The following is an 18831-nucleotide window of genomic DNA, read 5'->3' as shown; positions in this document are numbered from 1 at the left end:
TAGATACCAGAATACACATGGAAAAAAGCCAGAATCGCCGTCAGGATAGTTACGTCATAGGGTCATTTAGTTGAAAAACAACAACAATTATCAATGTACAAATATGAGACTATCAAAAAAGTTTAAATAGACATGCACATGTGTTAGTTAAATGTATTGATGTTGAGTTTGTCTATATAAATGGGACTCTAGGGTACGAAAACAAATCATATTTTCACGTGATAATATAAGCTTAATTGGGATAAACAGAGACGAAATATCTCCACGCATAAAATGGTCGTTAATCGAAAAAGGATCGTGACAGAGTAAACACCAAAGCAGAAGAAAGTATTCCATATAGTGTGTTTCTCTCCCTTGCGGGATCCGTTGAAACCATTGTTCACTTAATCAACTTTAGCGAGTTAGAGTGAGTGATCGAAAAGGTAGGAAATAAATCTGTTAACACATCTTCATGTTGTTTCTTGTCAGATCAAATATATTTGCATTAGATCTATTCTGGAGTCGGAAATAAAAGCGTGTCAATGTAAATCAGTCACTGTAATTTTATTTACCTTTATCCACTCATACAGCGGTGATGACAACGTTCACAAATATGTTCTGAACAGCGGCGATGATTTTAATACGCTTCATGTAGTCGGGTTGATCAAAGGGACATAATCAACAATACAACTAGAGTTGTTTACCCCCGTTGGTAGGGGGCGCTTCGCACATTGTAGCCTCATTCTAATATCACAACCCGAAACCATGCCGGCGATAATAGTGCTAAGTATGTACTAATTCCTTTGACATTTTGTTGTATATGAAGTTTAGAATTGTGTCATTAGTTAAATTAATGTCCTGTCTTCCTTTCAGACCAGAACACAAGAAGAGAATCCGGCCGAAAGGTCCAGTTGGGCAACATTAATGCAGGAAAGGTGAGTCGCGTGTTTCTATATGGTGATCGCCATTGACATTCCGAGCACATGGAGACGGTTCCAGAACATTCCGAATTTGGCTTATTACTCACTACCTGGCCAAATAGGACCTCAACTATTGTTCTTATTTCGCAGTTAGGACGTTGTATCATTTATTCCAATATAAATTAACTAACCACTGTTATTTAAGCGTGGAAGCTACTGGAAACATGCATGCAAACACTCGCTTTATAATGAGGTGATGAGATCATGTGCATACATGCATTTAAGGGATGTCATGGGTACAGATATATCATGACATTGCTTGTAAAATATGATTTTTCCATATGTAACCCATTTTGATCCTGAGTATTTCCATTTGAATGTCAGCCTGTTTACAAATTCCTGTCTGTCAATCATCTACATGTTGTAGACACAGCATACACAAGTCAGTGAGCACTTTCGCTAATACCTTTAGATTACTATATTACTGAGTAAAACATTCCTTTGAATGGGTATGAAGAGAAAGCTGCGGAGGGAACTAAGGACCACAAAATCTATGTAAAGGATGCATGATTTCTTTTAATGAGATTCAACAAGCATAGTCCTTGTTTGCCATATATTTAATCAATTAATAGGAACACCATTGTCCTCTTCATGCAGAGAGACTCCATATCAGAGTAATAGATCAGATTTTAATGAGATTTAACAAGCTCTAGCCTTAGCATTGGGATATATTAAATTGATTTATTGGAACATCACTACAAGTGCTGAAGCTTGAATAATTGTCAATTGATTGAACTCGGAAGTCAAAACGATATCAATCTGTGGAAAAGTATAGTCGATATGGTATGTGAAATAAAATATTATGAGACTGCAATTTACTGGGCACAACATGAATGGTCCACATGGTATGAGTTGTACACAAGTTAAAATGCAAATAAATAACTAAATTCCTGTGAGATCACATCTAATGACTTGTTATTGCGCTAAGTCAGTGTTTCCAATAGCCCTGTTTAATACTTCACTGGTCCCATCTGACTCATGTTTCGTAAAATAAAGCTTGTTGAAAAAACACTAAGCTGGTGATAGCCATGTTTAGTTCTTGTCACATACATCGATAATTAGAGCTTGTTTTGTCCATAATTATGTCCTACGCTGACCTTTTTATTCTGGATAGCTTCATTGAATGTTATTTATTATTTATCAGTACCGAGTCTGAAAGCTTCACTTACTGGATCCAACTCGGTCAAAGTGTACTGTAACCAATAGACATATTTATTTCATATGGAGATATAAGCGATTTCAATGGAATATTGATTGTCCCAAGAACCCAAATTATGGATATGAATATGCAGAGTGATAACCAGCACTCACCACTACCATCTTTCATAGATCTCCGCTCTACCCCAGTATGTGATCTCATTACTATCAAGGATGAGTCTGTGATCCTTTGAACATCAAGTTAGAATCTTGTTAAGTCTTCTCAGGAATGATGGATAGTAATGACCTATACATCTAGCGTAAATAATTGTGCTTGTCTGTCGTATTACTGAAGCTGTAAGTTTGTTTGTTTCAGGCTATTGCAGATGTCATAAGAACATGTCTTGGGCCTCGAGCAATGTTAAAGGTAGGTACTTGTATATACTGAAAGATGCACTTGTTAAGTTCACCATCAAAGCCCATTTCTACCCTAGTAATGGGGGAGTGACTTCCACAATAAATCAAATTTCCTTAGCCCTGGCTTATCATGCTGACTGTAAATCATCGAACTATCATTCCAAACTAAGTGTCCTCATCTTTTTAATTGGGATTTGTTATAGTTACGATTTTCATAATTTCTGATGTTTATTGGTCCTATAACAGCATGAATTGAGAAATGATTAATTCCAATTTGGATTTTTTTTGGCCAGATAATGGCCTCTAAGCAAGTCTAGATAAATTCCTATATGCATACATCTTTGCTCTGTTTGAGCCACTGTTTTGTCAGTGTGGGCATGATTTCTTTGCTGGGATACTCAGTGATGCAAATTTTTACAATGTTTTTTTCCATGACAACAAGTTTGACTTATAGTATACTGAAAATGAGGGTAGTGCTTGTTTCAAAAACAGTTAAATATTTTTTTATGAAACCTGTCATACAGATCACTTTAGTGGTAAACTAGTGCCTTTTGGGGATTTGGGAATTTTAAATTTTTGTTTTCATGATGACTAGTTGGACTTGAGGGTAGTGCACGTTTCAGGAGCAGAACTCTAAAACTGTTGAATATTTCTTGTGAACTTGTGCCTATTGGAGATTTGGGAGCCAAACCATGCAAACTGCACTTCCGAATTGCACCAGACCTGGAGAAATATGTCATCTCCTGAGTCTGATTCTAATCAATATGCTTAAGTTTCTCTTATGGTACTCAAAAGAAGTTAAGGACCACCCTGCTCTTTCATATTACTATCATTAATCTGTTATGCATGCCCTGGCTGATTATCTATGGTAATATGAATTAATAGAGTGTTCTTTTACTTCTTTTGAGTTGTATACATCGACTTTCTTAGCTGCTATAGTGATTGTATTAGGTCATATACATTTTTACTGTATCATGCTTTGGACTAGTGGCTGAATGCACAATGCAGACTGTAGATGATCGATGGCAATATTGTGTTCTTTCAGTCAGACAGAGGTGACAAATAGGCAGTCGTCTCTTCTATAATTGATACAAGTTGGTCTATTGTGAGCAAAATCGTACCTGAATTGTTCCCTAATCATTGTGCTTGTAACTTGTCTGACATCACAGCCAGTCTCAAGCAACCCATTTGATTTGCTAAACATGGGGTAAAATCTAACCATATTTTAGTGATTTTTTTTTTTCATAAACAAAATCATGAAGTTGGTGATATTTAACATGGGTATGGGTGGCCCAGTTGTCTGGGGTGGTGCACTTCACTGACAAGAGTTGTCCCTTAGCATGCTTAGGACCAGAGCCTGATGATCTAAGGGTTTGAATTCTGGAAACGACCTGGTTGTGAATAAGATTTGTCTACACCATACCTATGTTAACATTATTTTAAATGAATCAAGATTTTTCTCTCATTTTTCATGATTTTTCTCATACAGTAGTGGGCAATCCATTAACAGGATTAACGGTAGATGGAAGGAAGTAACTACGCTTTCGTTAGAGTAGTTAACAGCTAAGACCTGCATCTCCTTGTACTACCTTCCAACATCAAGTCGACACACACCATGATCAATATAATTGAAATACCCTTCAAAAGGATGTTAAATATAGAATGCTAGCCATGAAATGATCATTATTATCTCTCATTGGCATATTCTGTGAAATATGTTCGCTAATATTTGATACTGACCTGTGATGTGGTCAATGATTTATTCCAGCTCAGCCTAAAGTCTTTGAGTTGATTGTTGTGAAATAGAAAATGGCTTTCTGAAGATGTAAATATGGGATGAAGTGGTGTCAGGTGGTTGATTTGTCGATCTCTGATTACTGCTGATGCATAATCATGATTTTACTTTAAATATGTGTTACATCATGTGGTTTGGGTTTATCAATATTTGTCAAGTGAATAGGCTTATGCTATTGTTATCTACCAAGCCTACAAAAGGCATACTTTTTTTAAAGTAATTGGGTAATTTTTTGTGCAACTGCCACCACAGTCGGAGATGTAAAGGCCTAGCTAATGAAAGTTGTGTGTGTGTGTTTGAGTGAAAAATTATGCAACACTTTTCCTAAGTAGATAGTGTAATAACAGGACCAGCTTGCATATTTCAGTATGGATTTGTTGACATGCTGTTTCATATGTTATATGCTCATGGTCCCCAAACAAACTGAAACCATTGTATTGTGTGTTTTCCCCTCTACACAGCTGTATTTTTCGAAAGAATTGCGCAATACGCAATAAAATAGATCACTATAATGTTCTTGAATAGTTATTTATTAACACACAATGCCATTTAGAAAGTCGTCAAATGTTACATTTGGGATTACATTTTCTTAGTACAGTACAGATTCTCGTATTTGTTTGGGTTGAGTCCCATCTGGGATTTCAACCCAGACTGCCAGAGTGAGGCACCTAGTTGCCAGCACACAAAGTCAGCGATTGCCAGAGGCGTACACAAAGTACGTAATCTGGACTACCAGTCATCGGTCTTTCCTTTTGTGGAAGCCTGGGTGGCTGAGTGGGTTAGATTGCGATTAGGTGCCTCGCTCTGTCAGTGTGGACTCAAATCCTGGATGGGACTCGACCAAAAAGTATGAGTGTTCTCCCAAATATAACATTTGTTATAGTTATTTATTATTTCTATAGTTTTTGAAATCAGGACATCATCAGTTCAGTAGATCTGAAATACATGGAAATAATTTTTAGAATGTTTAATGTGAGGTGTTTCCAGCCATTGCTATGGGGGATGTCCACTACGGAAGCCTCACTTGGTCAGTGATCAAGTCCAGTGCAACTCAATCAATTGTTCCCCTGTGATCAATATATTGATTTCTTCCACCTTGTGGCCGAGTAGAAGGACCTCTGACATTTGACTGATCAATCCTGGGGTGTAGACGCAAGTTTTTAACTGCTGTGTCCAGAGCCTCTAAACTTTGTGAATTGCCCCCTCCCCCTAATTTACGTTATTGGATAACTGTTTGCTTGAATGACTGAGAGAAGGTTAGTGTTGCTGATCAAATGTGTTCTGTACATGATATTGTCTGGCAAGATGTCTGGGTGTTATTTGATAACAGGGCTTTTAGCCGATTGGAAAAAGTTTCCAACTAGTTGCTTTGATGATCAATATTCCAGATGAAAGAAAGTAACTATGCTTTCATTGGTCAATCTGGTCTTAATTTTAGTGTATTGGGATTGAGATTAAAGACGCATACTCAGAAATACTTCTTAGGGGCTCGAAAACAAAAGTATGCAAGATTACATTTAAGTTCAATATTATCTGAATGTGTGCCGGTAACTTGGAAGGAAGATGGGCGGGCAACATTTATGGGTCACCTGCCTGACTGTCTTATTGTGTTATAAAATTAGTTCTGGTCTCTGGTCTCTAGCAAAGTCACTGCTACTTACAAATTTCAGTTGTCATTTTCAGAACTGTCTGTTTCTGATGTCTCCACTGCGTTTGCAGCACTCTAAGGGTGTTATTATCTAGTGATTTAGTCGGGGGGAACAACACTACATCACACGAGGTGGTCTCCAGCATAATCAGGCGGAATAAGTGGCTGTGGAGGAAGTTCTGACTTGTTTCTGTCATCAGGTTGTTGATGGAAATCAATCTTTAATATGGAGCTTGCTACATGAAGCCATTATGAACATCAATGTCTGGGGTAATGCAACACATACTGTAGAGTACAAGATGTGGCCTCGAGCTGGAGGTGAGCCCAGCTTGTAGCATGACAAACACTCTTAAACCCACCGTAGATGATTTGCCTTTCACTCTGTCGCAAATATGTTAACAGTGTTGGAGTTAAGCATGAAAGTGCAAGGGTCGCTAACCCTAATTTTAAATGTGTAAAATTTAAGGGTTCCTAGATTATTTGGTTGTTGTTTAACACTGACTCAGCAATATTCCATCTATATGACAGCAGTCTGTAAATGATCAAGTCTGGACCAGACCATCCAGTGGGAATTGGGTTACAATGACATGCATCAACCAAGACCACCCCATCCCGTTATTTGCCTCTTACGACAAGCATGGGTTGCTGAAGATCTATTCTACCCCGGATCTTCACGGGTCGGTACCTAGATTGAAATACTATAGGAACCTCATGGACCCCAGGACCTCTGTTAATTTAGGACCTTGTTTTAAGTCTGTTTTTTTCGAATGAAGAAGAACCATTTGAACAGTACAACTATATATAATTTGGGCCCCAATATATATTGCAACATGTATAGACTAATACGCCAACCCTAAGCAATACAAAATAACCGAAATATAGTTGAATGAAAATGTAACCATTATATATGCCAACACCTTTCAACAGTCTTTTTGCTGTTCCTCAAAATCTGGCTTATCTGATTACGCGATACCGCAATCAATGTTCTTGTTATGTGTTATTACAAGACGTTCACTTGTGACCTACCAGGATCAATGGATGCAACACAAGCCCGAGAAGGCTTTGTGTGACTGCTGTTGGGACGTTAGCAGCTTCTTTAGGGTGAAGCTGTGAGAAATGTGAAGGCAACAAGACAATGTTGTACCATGATAGTCTGTCTGACTGTCCCTGAACTGTAGTATTTTCCTTCTGTCCAGCCCTTACTGTTATGCTATAGCCCTAAATACACCAAGTCTAGATTTTCTCCCGACTCAGCAGTGTTCAGGTTCTGAATCTTCCATTTCACTGGGGGGTTGAGGGTGGCCCAGTTGTCTGCTGTGCAGAGTTGCGTCCCTTGGGCATGCCAGAAACCTATGATTGTGGTTCGCCCCGATTATTTTTCTAAGTTAAACAGCACCATATCCATGCTCGTGGGTTTTTCTGAAGTGGTAAAAGTCTGAGACCTGCATCACTTTGGGCTTTCCTCCCACAGTAAGCTGACACCGTCATATAACTGAAATACTGTTAAAAGCTGGGTCAAACCCAACTCACTCCATTTCACTGGGTATGCTTGGGCTCCTTTTCAATATAAATGGAGTTGTTGGTTGCAATCCAAGTTTTCAGAGACTAAGCCTTTGTGAACATGAAACTACATAGTGTACCTGAGTTGCAGAAGCAATATGTTGATTGGGTTACATGGCAGCAATGATAAACATTTACCTTGTTTACCCTTGTAAGGGAAACAAATAACATCAACATGATCAGATTAAGTTCGTAGGTTTGACCGCTAACATTTAGGGTTTGAAAACATTAATCAGTACTTGATCTGGGATAACAAGATTCTGTTGAAAGAGAGACTTGAAGGGGCTTCAAAGGAATTTGTAAAATTCAGTGAAAATAGTAAACTGTAACATCATTGACATGGAATGTGGCCCTTGTGTGTGTTCACTGTTGACTCACTTTTGTCTTGTAACTTTTCAATGATGGCCGAGTTGGTTTGTGATGAATTCTGATAAACAACATAAAACACCCCCAGCTGATAAACATGATAAAATACCCCCAGCTGATAAACATGATAAAACACCCTCATCTGATAAACATGCTAAAATACCCTCAGCTGATAAACATGACAAAACACCCTCAGCTGATAAACATGATAAAATTACCTCTTATGAATGAGAGTAGTTAAGGCAAGCATGGGTTGCTGTAAATGGCCGATGGAACAATCACAACCAAGTAATTGTTTTGTGTCTGCATGTATAACAGTATTGATACAGCGATCAGTTGGTGACAGTCCATCAGTGGCGGGACTGTAAACACAGGGTATTGATCTCGGTCTGCATCTCATTCACAATCATCATCATGAAGCACAGACTGTAATTCCTCTCCATATTTCATAAGGAATAGGGGGCAAGTGTCAAAAGAATTCTTTGGAAGCCGATTTTAAGTGGATCTTGTGATTACTCTTATACTTTAGAACATGCTCACGGGGGTCAGGAATGGGTCGGACCAACCACGTGGGTCAGTACTACCGTGTTAATGGTCTCATGTCATCACAATGCCATTGAAGCTCAGAAGGAAAGAATATTCGACTTTTTGTTCCCAGAGTTTCTTCTGACCATAGGACTTTGTCACTAGAGGTGGATGTCCTGATACAATTCACTCGTGTATTTGATGAATCGAAACGTATCCCTTCATAAATTGAATTCGTTATTCATGGCAACTAGAATCGAATATTTAGAATAGCTGTTATCATGAATGTTACTATAATATTTCCTCTGTAACAGCTTGTACTTTTCTAAGAAAGTCGAATCCCAAATGTACACTTTGTTTGATTGTTGTTAAACGCCGCAGTCTTGATTAGGTGGTCGGACTCACTGAATTGGTTGATGCATGTCATCGTGTCCTATTACGTAGATTGATACTCATGATGTCAATCGCTGGATTGTCTGGTCCAGCCTCGATTATGTACAGACCGTCGTCATATAGCTGGAATATTGCTGAGAGCGGTGTTGAACAACAGTATAATGTGGACATTAAGCAGTGCATCTGCTAATCATGGACAAAAGCCAAGTCATGAAAGGTGGCAGGTTTTTACAGCAAACAAAAAGTTAAGTTCCATTTTTGTGACAGGTGGCATATGGCTCACTGCAAAGGTCAGTCGACCCAGTGTTCTGCTATGTCGAAAATGCACTGTAATCTTGATGCATGACGTCATCAATGAAGTGTTATTGGAAATCAAGAGAAATCTGTAAATGTCACACATCTATATCGATTTCCTTAACAATTGGCACACTAAGATAATGTATGAGATGACGTATCTTATTGATGAACATTTGTTTAGTTGGAATATCTGAAAGGTTGAGTACTGTTAATAATGAATATTGTAGGAAAATTTGTAATTTACATACTGCTTCTTGAGTGTTATGACTAATAAATAGTATGCTGGATTAAAAAAATTATTGACAGCATAAGGCTAATAACCCAACTGTAAAAGCCTTGAAACTGACACATGAAAATGTCTTGAATTTTTGTGTTCCATATCTGTTTGAACCTTGATAACACATCAGGGGACAACTAGGATGCATTAGAAGTACTGGTCCATCAGTAACTGTAAAACATTTTGACCTTATTTTATACTTTTATGTCACAAGACATCACTCCATTGAGAGTTCTTGGGTTCTATTGAGGTTAAATTAATAATATGTCATATTTGACAGTTTGATTAAGGTGGCAGGGATTTGCGGTGAAGTGTAGTGTCTAGTGGAGATCTGAACTTTCATACAGCTTTATGTTAGCACCTCTCACAGCACACGGTTGCTGTATTAGAAGCAAGAATGATACAAAAGTGATTACATTACTCAGACAGCTGGGGCTGTCAAAAAAGATCAATAATCAATTATTGATATGAATTTTGTCTCATCGATAATATCTTACATTAGCTATTTTGGTTGATGAAATGAAGTTTAAATTTACCAAAACAGACTTCTTATTGTCAAAAAGGTCAATTGCTGAAGTTAGAAAGTTCTGTTTTTGTTATATCTCTAATGTCCTCAAAGTGATCCCTGCATAAATGCAGCACCACTCCCCAGTGGAATGAAATATGTTAATTTCTTCCAGAACTTTTTTGAGTATTTGGTCAAAGAAACTTCTCCGATATTTATCAGTAACTGATCGATAGTTATCGGTCTCTGTGATCTGTATCGATAACCAGCCCATTCACGGTACACAGTTGCTGTATCAGAAGCAAGAATGATACAAAAGTGAATACAGCCATACATTACTGAAACAGCAAAATGATCAACAATTTGTACCCACCTATACCACAGCATGGAAGCATAGTCCTCACCAGGAGAGTACTTTGTGAGATCAGGAAGCAGTGCGTGTGGTTAGTCCCGGTAATGCCACAACTTTGTGACGCAGCGATCACAAGTTGCATGTGATCATGTCATGGGAAGATGATTTAGGTTGACTTAATTGATCAGTCAATTTATCTCATTTGTTATCCATGGCAACAGAGGATGGTGGTCTGCTGTCCTGGTGTTACTTTGCATCCTGGCATGTGATGGTGTCCCTCCCTCCCACCCACCTGTATCAGTGCTCAGTCTGCCAGCAGGGCTGATCAATACTTCAGATTTATCACCCCACTCGACATTATTACAAGTCCTCCACACTTCTCTGTCCCGTTGTGTTGGTTGAGGCCATACAGTCATGTGTTCCTGGTGGGGCCCAGGGAATTAGCAACCTTAAATAGCTCAGAGAACATGATTGCAAGCATTTCATTCATTAATTCCGTATTGAGTGTTCGTAACAACGAAATCTACAGTTCTGATACCAGTTTTAGAAGCTAAAAGGCCTCCTGCATTTTATGGGATAAAAATTTAATTGCTATGATTACATCATGAACATTAGTGTTGAAACTGTATGTGATGGGACGGTGTTGAGGACAACAGGTATATTGTAGATTGTGTGCAAATTGAATTGCCAACGTTGATCCCCACAAGGATGACTCTATGAATGAAACATTGACATGGATTTGATGTGTTCCTTTATGTAGTGGCCATCATGGAAGCATGGTTAGGTTGTTCGGCACACAAGGATGCTGAATAAAGTTGGTGAGTTAGATTCCTGATGACAAAGATAGGTAGATTATTATGCTGTATTGGTATTGATCTTTCTTTATTGGTGGACTACATTATCGTTGTTTGTCAAGGGTCATCACAGAATCAAAGAAAGGCAAATGAACGTTTTCTCCTATCTCTTAATGAATCCTTGTCCCCAGGGCCACAGATTGGTATTGGGTGGTTCTTGTTTTGATAAGTGACGGAGCAAGCTGATAGCTTATAATTATGACTTGTGATGGTCGCTCGTCATGCCGAAGATCAAGGTTTGATTACCCACATGGGTACAATGTTTGAAGCCAATTTGGTCACTCACTCACAGTATGACTTGTGCTTAACATGTTGAAATTTGAAGCCAGATTCTACTCTGCTCACTGTCACAATGTTGTTTTCATTCTTGCATGGACTTTGACTTGCGAATTAATGATCATTTTGGTGGAAGTGGCATGATGCTTCATTTATCCTCAATGACTTCTGAGAACTTTATTTCACAGCTGTTAGTTTTCACATGACTTTAATTCCCTTTAACATGTTCGAAGCTATGTAGTCTTGTACTAGGTGTCCATTCACTGGTGGCATTCTGTCAGAACCTGTTGAGTGGTATGGTTTATGCCGCTTTTAGCAACATTGCAGCAATATCACAGTGAGATAGACCAGAAATGTGCTTCACATATTGTACCCATGTGGGGAATCGAAACCGGGCCTTCAGCGTGACAAGCGAACACTGTCACCACTAGGCTACCGGACCGCCCCCAGATCCTGTTGATTACATCCATCAGCACATCCCATAATGTCATTGAACATGTTGTGTTAACGATTCATCAACGTTTGTTCAGCTGTTGTAAATTGTCTAATAGAAGTGTGTGGTTTCAAATCTATAAACAACTTCAACATATTCATTTTATGTAGTTGAGAATTCAGTGTTTCATAGGTCAGTACCTCTGGGGAAGCCCAGTAAGAATCTAGGGCTGGTCTCGTTCCACAAAGCGATCCTAGCACCATAAGTCTATGGGAGTTACAATCACGTTAGCGCTACGAAGTCTTTGTGGCATGGGGCCTCAGCAGCCTGTTAGGTCAGAAGAAACTTAATGGATGGGGTGGTCAGGCATAATGACTTGGGGGTGTTGACATGCTGTCAGCCGACGGTGTGGATTGATACTCATAATATCAATTGATTGGATCATCTGGGCCAGACACAATTATTAACATGCCCTCATATTCTGGAGTATGTCAACAACACACATGCACAGTTGGTAGCTTGTCGTGTGACGTCTGGCCCTGAATTCATATTTACAGGCTGCAATGAAATAGCTGGAATATTGCTGACAGAGGCCTAAGCAGCCCCATCTGAACATAAACGTCAGCGGTTAACTGTGATTTTATGAAGTGAATGATTTCATAGTTTTTGTTGGACTTTTGACTTTGCATTTTTAATAATGGTAGACAGTCTGTAGTCATGCAACTAGGAAACAGTGAGGTCTTATGTAGATGTCACTGTGTTATTGTTGCTATAGAAACAAGGGAAGCAATCCTTCCATGTCAGCCGTCATCTGGCATGGCCACCGCTTACTTCACTTACATCGAAACATCCTTTAGTTCATTGTCCTGTGGCAGTGACCCAACCTGACTGTTGATCGACTGAATGCTGTTGGTTGAATACCACAGATTATTTCCTCAAGTCGATTATCAAATCGCAACCTGTGTATGTTACAACTTACAGTCAATGTGTAAAATCAGTAAAATGACTGAAATTTTCACATATGCAATTTACAAAATGCCACAATATTTCAGACATTTACTATTATTTTTCCATTTATTATATAATGACAAAGAATTCAAAACATTTTTATGCTCTATTTCATTACCCACGATTAAAAGAAAACGAAGGTTATCTTTATTTTTATGATTTTTTTGGCTTTTAAAGCTACCATTATTAATCTGTTGTGATGATTTTAAGCCCTTTTGAGCAACTTAATAACTTTTAGTCTATCTGCCTGAATATTTTATATAAAATTACTGAAATATTTTGCCATTTTGTAAATTGCTCCAATTGAAAATTTCAGTCACTTCACATTGACTGATTTTACATATTTACAGTAAAGCAGACACTACTTGAAAGAAGTTAAAAAAGCTCCCAATTTTTTCATATTACTACAGTTAATCCATATTGGTGAAAGAAGTGCTATATATGAACCAGTTGAGCACAGCCTCAGCTTGATGCTCCTGTACGTTTCCTTCTTCGTCTGTTTGCACGATAATGCAACACACATTAATTAATCAGTTTGTATTGTGTGTTTCCAGATGCTGATGGACCCGATGGGTGGGATCGTTATGACCAACGACGGAAATGCCATTCTCCGTGAGGTAAGCACTTCATGTGGAACATCAGCTCCTATCACCACCTGTAGAGATTGTTTGAAATTTGATGGTTATCACAGGCATATGTTATAATACCAGTACATCAAGATTATTTTTCCTCTTCATGTTGAAAAATGTCTTTCAGCATGGATTTTGGCTTTTAATTTTTTTATGCTGGCAAGAGTTTGTGTAAACATGCCAGATTACTGATATGATAAAGAAGCTTTACAACCTAAAATATGACTGCTGGCAATACGACACATGATACATATGTAGAAGAGCACCCACTTGCAAGTGTGAAACATGTTCCATGTGTGTGTATTGAACGGCTTTCCATATTTGAATTATTCATGTCGTGCAACAGCCGTCTGCAAGGAAGATTTACAATAATTGTGAATGAGTGAGTTTGGTTGCCATGTTATTTAGTTTCTAACAGACCCATTGGCAATCCAGTTGGTTGTAAGAGGCCCCTTATTGAATCACTTCAAGTATTGAAGGGAAACTGATTCCTTCTACAGAACAGGGGTGAGCACAAGGTGACAATGCTTGTCGTAAGAGGCAACTAACATGATTGGATCACAATTACTTGGTCATGAATGTTCCATTGGCGATTTGCAGCAACCCATGCTTGCCGTAAAAGACGATTATGCTTGTTGTAAGAGGCGACTAACGGGATCACATCCCAGTTGTGTGTGGCTTGATGCTCATGTCAGTCACTGGATTGTGTGTGGTCAAGACACAATTATTTTTCATACTGTCGTCATATAGCTGGAATATTGCTGAGTGTGGCGTTAAACACCAACACACACACACACCCCAACCCCCCCGTCACCGTATCCCAGTCACTGGATTGTCTGTTCCAGACTTGATTACTTACAGACCAGTGTCACATAGCTGGAATATTGCTGAGAGTGGCGTTAAACAACAAACAAACATACAATAAAGGACCATCTGATTCTTACATATTACTATAGTTAATAAGTAAAATCAACTTTAGTAATATGAAAGAATCGTGTGGTCCTTAACTTCTTTTGAGTAATAGAATACAGATCTTATGGACATAGTTTGGGACATTTGGGTCAATAATATAATTTGTTTGAGAAACAAAAATAGCATTGCTTGCTAGTAAACATTTAGTAGGTTCAGAGGATGTAAATGTTGTGGTGTAACAATCGAGTCTAGAATTCTGTCATCATGGCAATATTGCACAACCTTGCGTGATGATGAACTGTTTCGAAAGAATACTGTTGAATATTTCTTGTAAGTAGACATCTGCAAGTGGCTGGCGTGAACCCAGGTGGTCATGTATAAACACCTGATTCTTGTAAGTGGCCTGTTTGGAAGCAATAATCTGTAGCTGAAAACAGGGTCTGGTATTGAATTTCAGATAATTTTCAAATTACTGGGAACAGTGTCGGACAATGTTTCTATTTATGGGTTGGGTAGAGGTGCAAGTGTTCTTTGATTATAGTGAATCGGTTTCATTGCCGTAGATTTGATAACAGTAGATTTTGATCAATGGGCAGACGAGTGATGGTTTTATGCTGAAGTCAGCAATATTACAGCCGCGTTACAATATTTTATGAGTAATCAACTCTCGGGACAGGCTGACCAGTTGTTGAAAGTAAGAGCGATACTCATCAGGGTAAGATGATTCACAGTGAACATGGATACAAGGCCACTTGTCCGTTACTCTGAGACAAGTGGAACTTCGGAGGCACTAGTTGTGTTCTACCCAGATCTATCTATTTTACGTACTGTTGGAAATGAGGTGTTGACTGGTAGCATTTGATGAAGGTATCTAGTAGATAATCTACCCTGAAAGACAAGAGTGTGCTTGTTTTGAGAGGCGATTAATGGAATCGGTTGGTTGACCTGGTTCATGCATGTCATCGTATCCCAATTTCGTAGATTGATGCCCGTTATGACTCGATTATTTACAGAGCACAGTCATATAAGCTGGAATATTGCTGAGGGGCGTTAAACAGCGAACAAACAAATCCAAACTCCTGGAAGAAACAGGTCACACGTTAAACCACCAGATAGTCAGTTTAGTTTTCTCAAAGCAAGGTTCTTTGGAGATGCTCTGCACCAGAATCCCTATGGTGTTCAGTATAGAAATGGACAAAAGCCTTCAGATGATATAAAGGGGATTTTCAAGACAGTATCCCAATTATGCAGGCCAGGGTGTGCAGCTTCTATGAATGCTTGATGCAGGGAGCAGATGGAATCAATGAAGGATGAGGTGACATGTGACATTCAGCTGTGAGTTAGTGGGGGTTGGCATTATGAAGTGCTCATAAAATCACTGCTTTGGGCTAGTTATTGTGTTGAAAAAGGATCTGAAAATAAAATCCATGAATATCTTATTGTATAAATTAGAGTTTTGTTGGTTTTGGATTAAGATTTTATGGTGAGACTTATTACACAGTGAAGTATCAATATCCATTTTAATCCATTTTAAGAAAATTTATTAGTTTTTCAAACAAGTAAACATTTAGTTTTTGAGATCGAATATTTACAAAAGCATAAATCAGACATGAGTCTGCCAGGAACCTCATATGTTTTGAGAGTGTTAGAGATAAAGTGTTCACATTGTGACAAGTGCACATGAGTGTCCAGAAGAAATTGTCCTTATCAAGTAGCCCAGATAAGGAGTTGTGGGATAGCCAAGTGGTTAAGGAACTCTCTCATGCCATCCTTAGGTCAACTCATTGGTTCCATGTGTAAAGACCATGCTGGTTTCCCTTGCTTCGAGAGTATCTGGAATAAAGCTTAACCTCACTCACTCACTCACTCACTCACTCACTCACTCACTCACTCACTCACTCACTCACTCACTCACTCTTGAAGATCTTGGGGAGAATAGATCTTCCTTAAATGGTGACTATGGTTGCTGCATCGTATCCCAATTGCGTGTATCGATGCACAAGTCAATCACTGTATTGTATGGTCCAGACTCGATTATTTACAGACCACCGTCATACAGCTGGAGTTTTGCCGACTGCCGCGTTAAATAACAAACAGTAACAAATCACTCCAGGGAAGTAACTCCACCTTGCCTGTTTCAGATCAATGTCCAGCACCCAGCCGCCAAGTCTATGATTGAAGTGGCCCGGACACAAGATGAAGAGACAGGAGACGGAACCAAGTCAGTCATCATCCTTGGTGAGTTGTCCATGGTGTTTGCTGTTTCAACTCAGCAGCTCCAATGTAACAATGAAGTGGCAGTAAAATCTACAGATGTTTCGTAAGATTTTTAACTATTGTTTTGAAAATACAATCAGTGGGCTCTTTCCCCCCCTCTTGAATTAAAAGTGATAGTTTCAGTGGGTCTTCAGATAAAATTTAAAGATCCTCAAGGAACCCAAAGACTCTTAATGTCTAACAGCAAAGTGATAACATGTGGTCATGTTGGTCAGTTTGCACAGGGATAAACCGGAAGTGAATTCCGGCATCAAATATACATAAAAATTGAACATGGATGCAAAAGAAATACAAAGGGCATCCCCTGGGATGCAGAGAATTTGTTTGCAAGTTAAGGAAAGAATGCTGCTATTTTATGATTAGATACCATTGAAAAAAATAATTTAAATTCGTAATCATGCAAAAATTCAACACCAGCTGCACTAACTTGAATGCTTCATGAATGCTTACATATTAAATAAGTTAAAGACAAGCAAGAAATTAACCTGGGTGTTGTTGTACAAAACAACCTTAGCATTGCGGCAGTCATAAGTCCATGTTAATGTTTAGGAGTTACGACCACCTCAGCACTAAGATTGCTTTGTACAACGGCACCCTGGTTTATTTAAATTGATGTTATGTTCATAATTTGACATTTCTTGAGGATGCTCATTTTTTACCTGGGAAGCACCTGCTTTTAGGTTATGAGTTCCCTGAACCCCAAACTAAATAACCCTGGTAGATCCCTGATATATAGAATGTGTACAGAAAGTGTTACGCAACTGTTAGATTGAAATGAAATTTTACAACATTTATTACAAGATATTTATACAGTAACAAAGATTCTTTATTTGTTTGAATTTTAGCTGGCGAGGTGTTGTCAGTTGCTCATCCCTTCCTGCTACAACAAATGCACCCAACTGTGATTATAGCTGCTTTCAGGCAGGCCCTCGAGGACATGTTGGAGATTCTACATAACAAAATCAGGTGGGTCTGAGTAAATGTTTCAGGAAGAATTGCCAGTGACGTTTTTTTCATGCTCCTTAACGGGAATTTACTTTCATTGGTCTTGTCTCCTGTGTGGACTCCTGGGCATCAGGACGCCATGCTTATTGTGAGTCTATTGTGTGACTGGTCTGATGGGGTTCATAGTCCCCAATACTGGTGGTTGGCACATAAAATACATTCAGTATATTCTGTATTCAATAATATGCGCCCGCGGTGATATTTGCTAATTAGCACCCCTTCCGATTGATCAATGTACACAAGACTTATTTATTCGCGTATAATACGCTCTCGAGTGTTATCATGGTTATGTGCACTCTTAATTATGGGCAATTAATTAAATTCTGGAAAAATATATCTGTCATGTATAAACATTTCAGGCTGTCAACATAAACCATGATATTATCTTCCAACCGTTTTTATCTCCAAAATAGTATCCTAATAAGAGCCCCCTATTTCTTGTTTTGAGAGCGCCCTGGGCGCTTATTACGATGAATACAGTAACTGATGAGGATGGTGATGGTGATGATTGTTGCCCAGCCCTTTATTGGATACTGGTGGTTGTCACATGAATACATTCAGTGATATAACTGATGAGGATCATGAGGAATTGCTCGTTGTAAGACAGATTCTGTGTTAGAATTTGTACCTGTGCTGGTTGTAAGAGTCATCTTTAATGATTGGGTGGTCAGACTCTATGACTGGATTGTCTGGTCCAGGTTCAGTTATTTCAGTCACATGACTTGTGTGGTGCTGAGCGCGGTGTTAAGCAACTAACACACACATTGTTAGAAACAATGTTCTCCCAAACACAACATACGTTCAATTATTCACCAAGCCTTAGTCAGTTATCCACCTCCTATCATTCATAAGCACTATATTTTATCCTTACGATGTACAATGTTTTTGTGATTCAGTGTACCCGTCGACACATCAGATAGAGAACAGATGCTGAAGATTGTCAAGAGCTGTCTAGGAACAAAGTTCATCAGTAAATGGTAACAACAACAACAAATTCTCTGTTAGCGTGATGCAAGAGAGCATTATTACAGTGGGAGTTGTACTCCTCTCCAATAATGTCTGGTCATTGTTCAGGCTCTTGTTTTATTTTCCTGCAAAAAAGTCTTGAACTAAAGGATGACTTATTTCTTGACCATACTTAAATCTTTTACTTTTGTCTGTATAACAAGAAATTTTTGTCCTAATGATAATAGTTAACTTAATCAT

General features: G+C 38.6%; 1 protein-coding gene across 1 annotated transcript in view; it reads left to right on the top strand.

The window, feature by feature from the left end:
- Positions 1-682: 682 nt before the first annotated feature.
- The window catches only part of LOC139477514 (T-complex protein 1 subunit gamma-like), a 28620-nt gene continuing 10471 nt past the window's right edge, over positions 683-18831 (top strand). Inside the window, 7 exon segments of the mRNA XM_071260026.1 lie at positions 683-766; positions 853-914; positions 2473-2523; positions 13357-13419; positions 16485-16581; positions 17466-17586; positions 18522-18602. Coding sequence (XP_071116127.1) covers positions 745-766; positions 853-914; positions 2473-2523; positions 13357-13419; positions 16485-16581; positions 17466-17586; positions 18522-18602 — 497 coding nt within the window. The 5' untranslated portion in view covers positions 683-744.

Source organism: Haliotis cracherodii, unplaced genomic scaffold (genome assembly GCF_022045235.1).
Source record: "Haliotis cracherodii isolate W230 unplaced genomic scaffold, xgHalCrac1.p SCAF_1, whole genome shotgun sequence".
In the NCBI taxonomy this organism is placed as follows: Eukaryota; Metazoa; Mollusca; class Gastropoda; order Lepetellida; family Haliotidae; genus Haliotis; species Haliotis cracherodii.
This window is presented reverse-complemented; position numbering and strand designations above follow the sequence as displayed.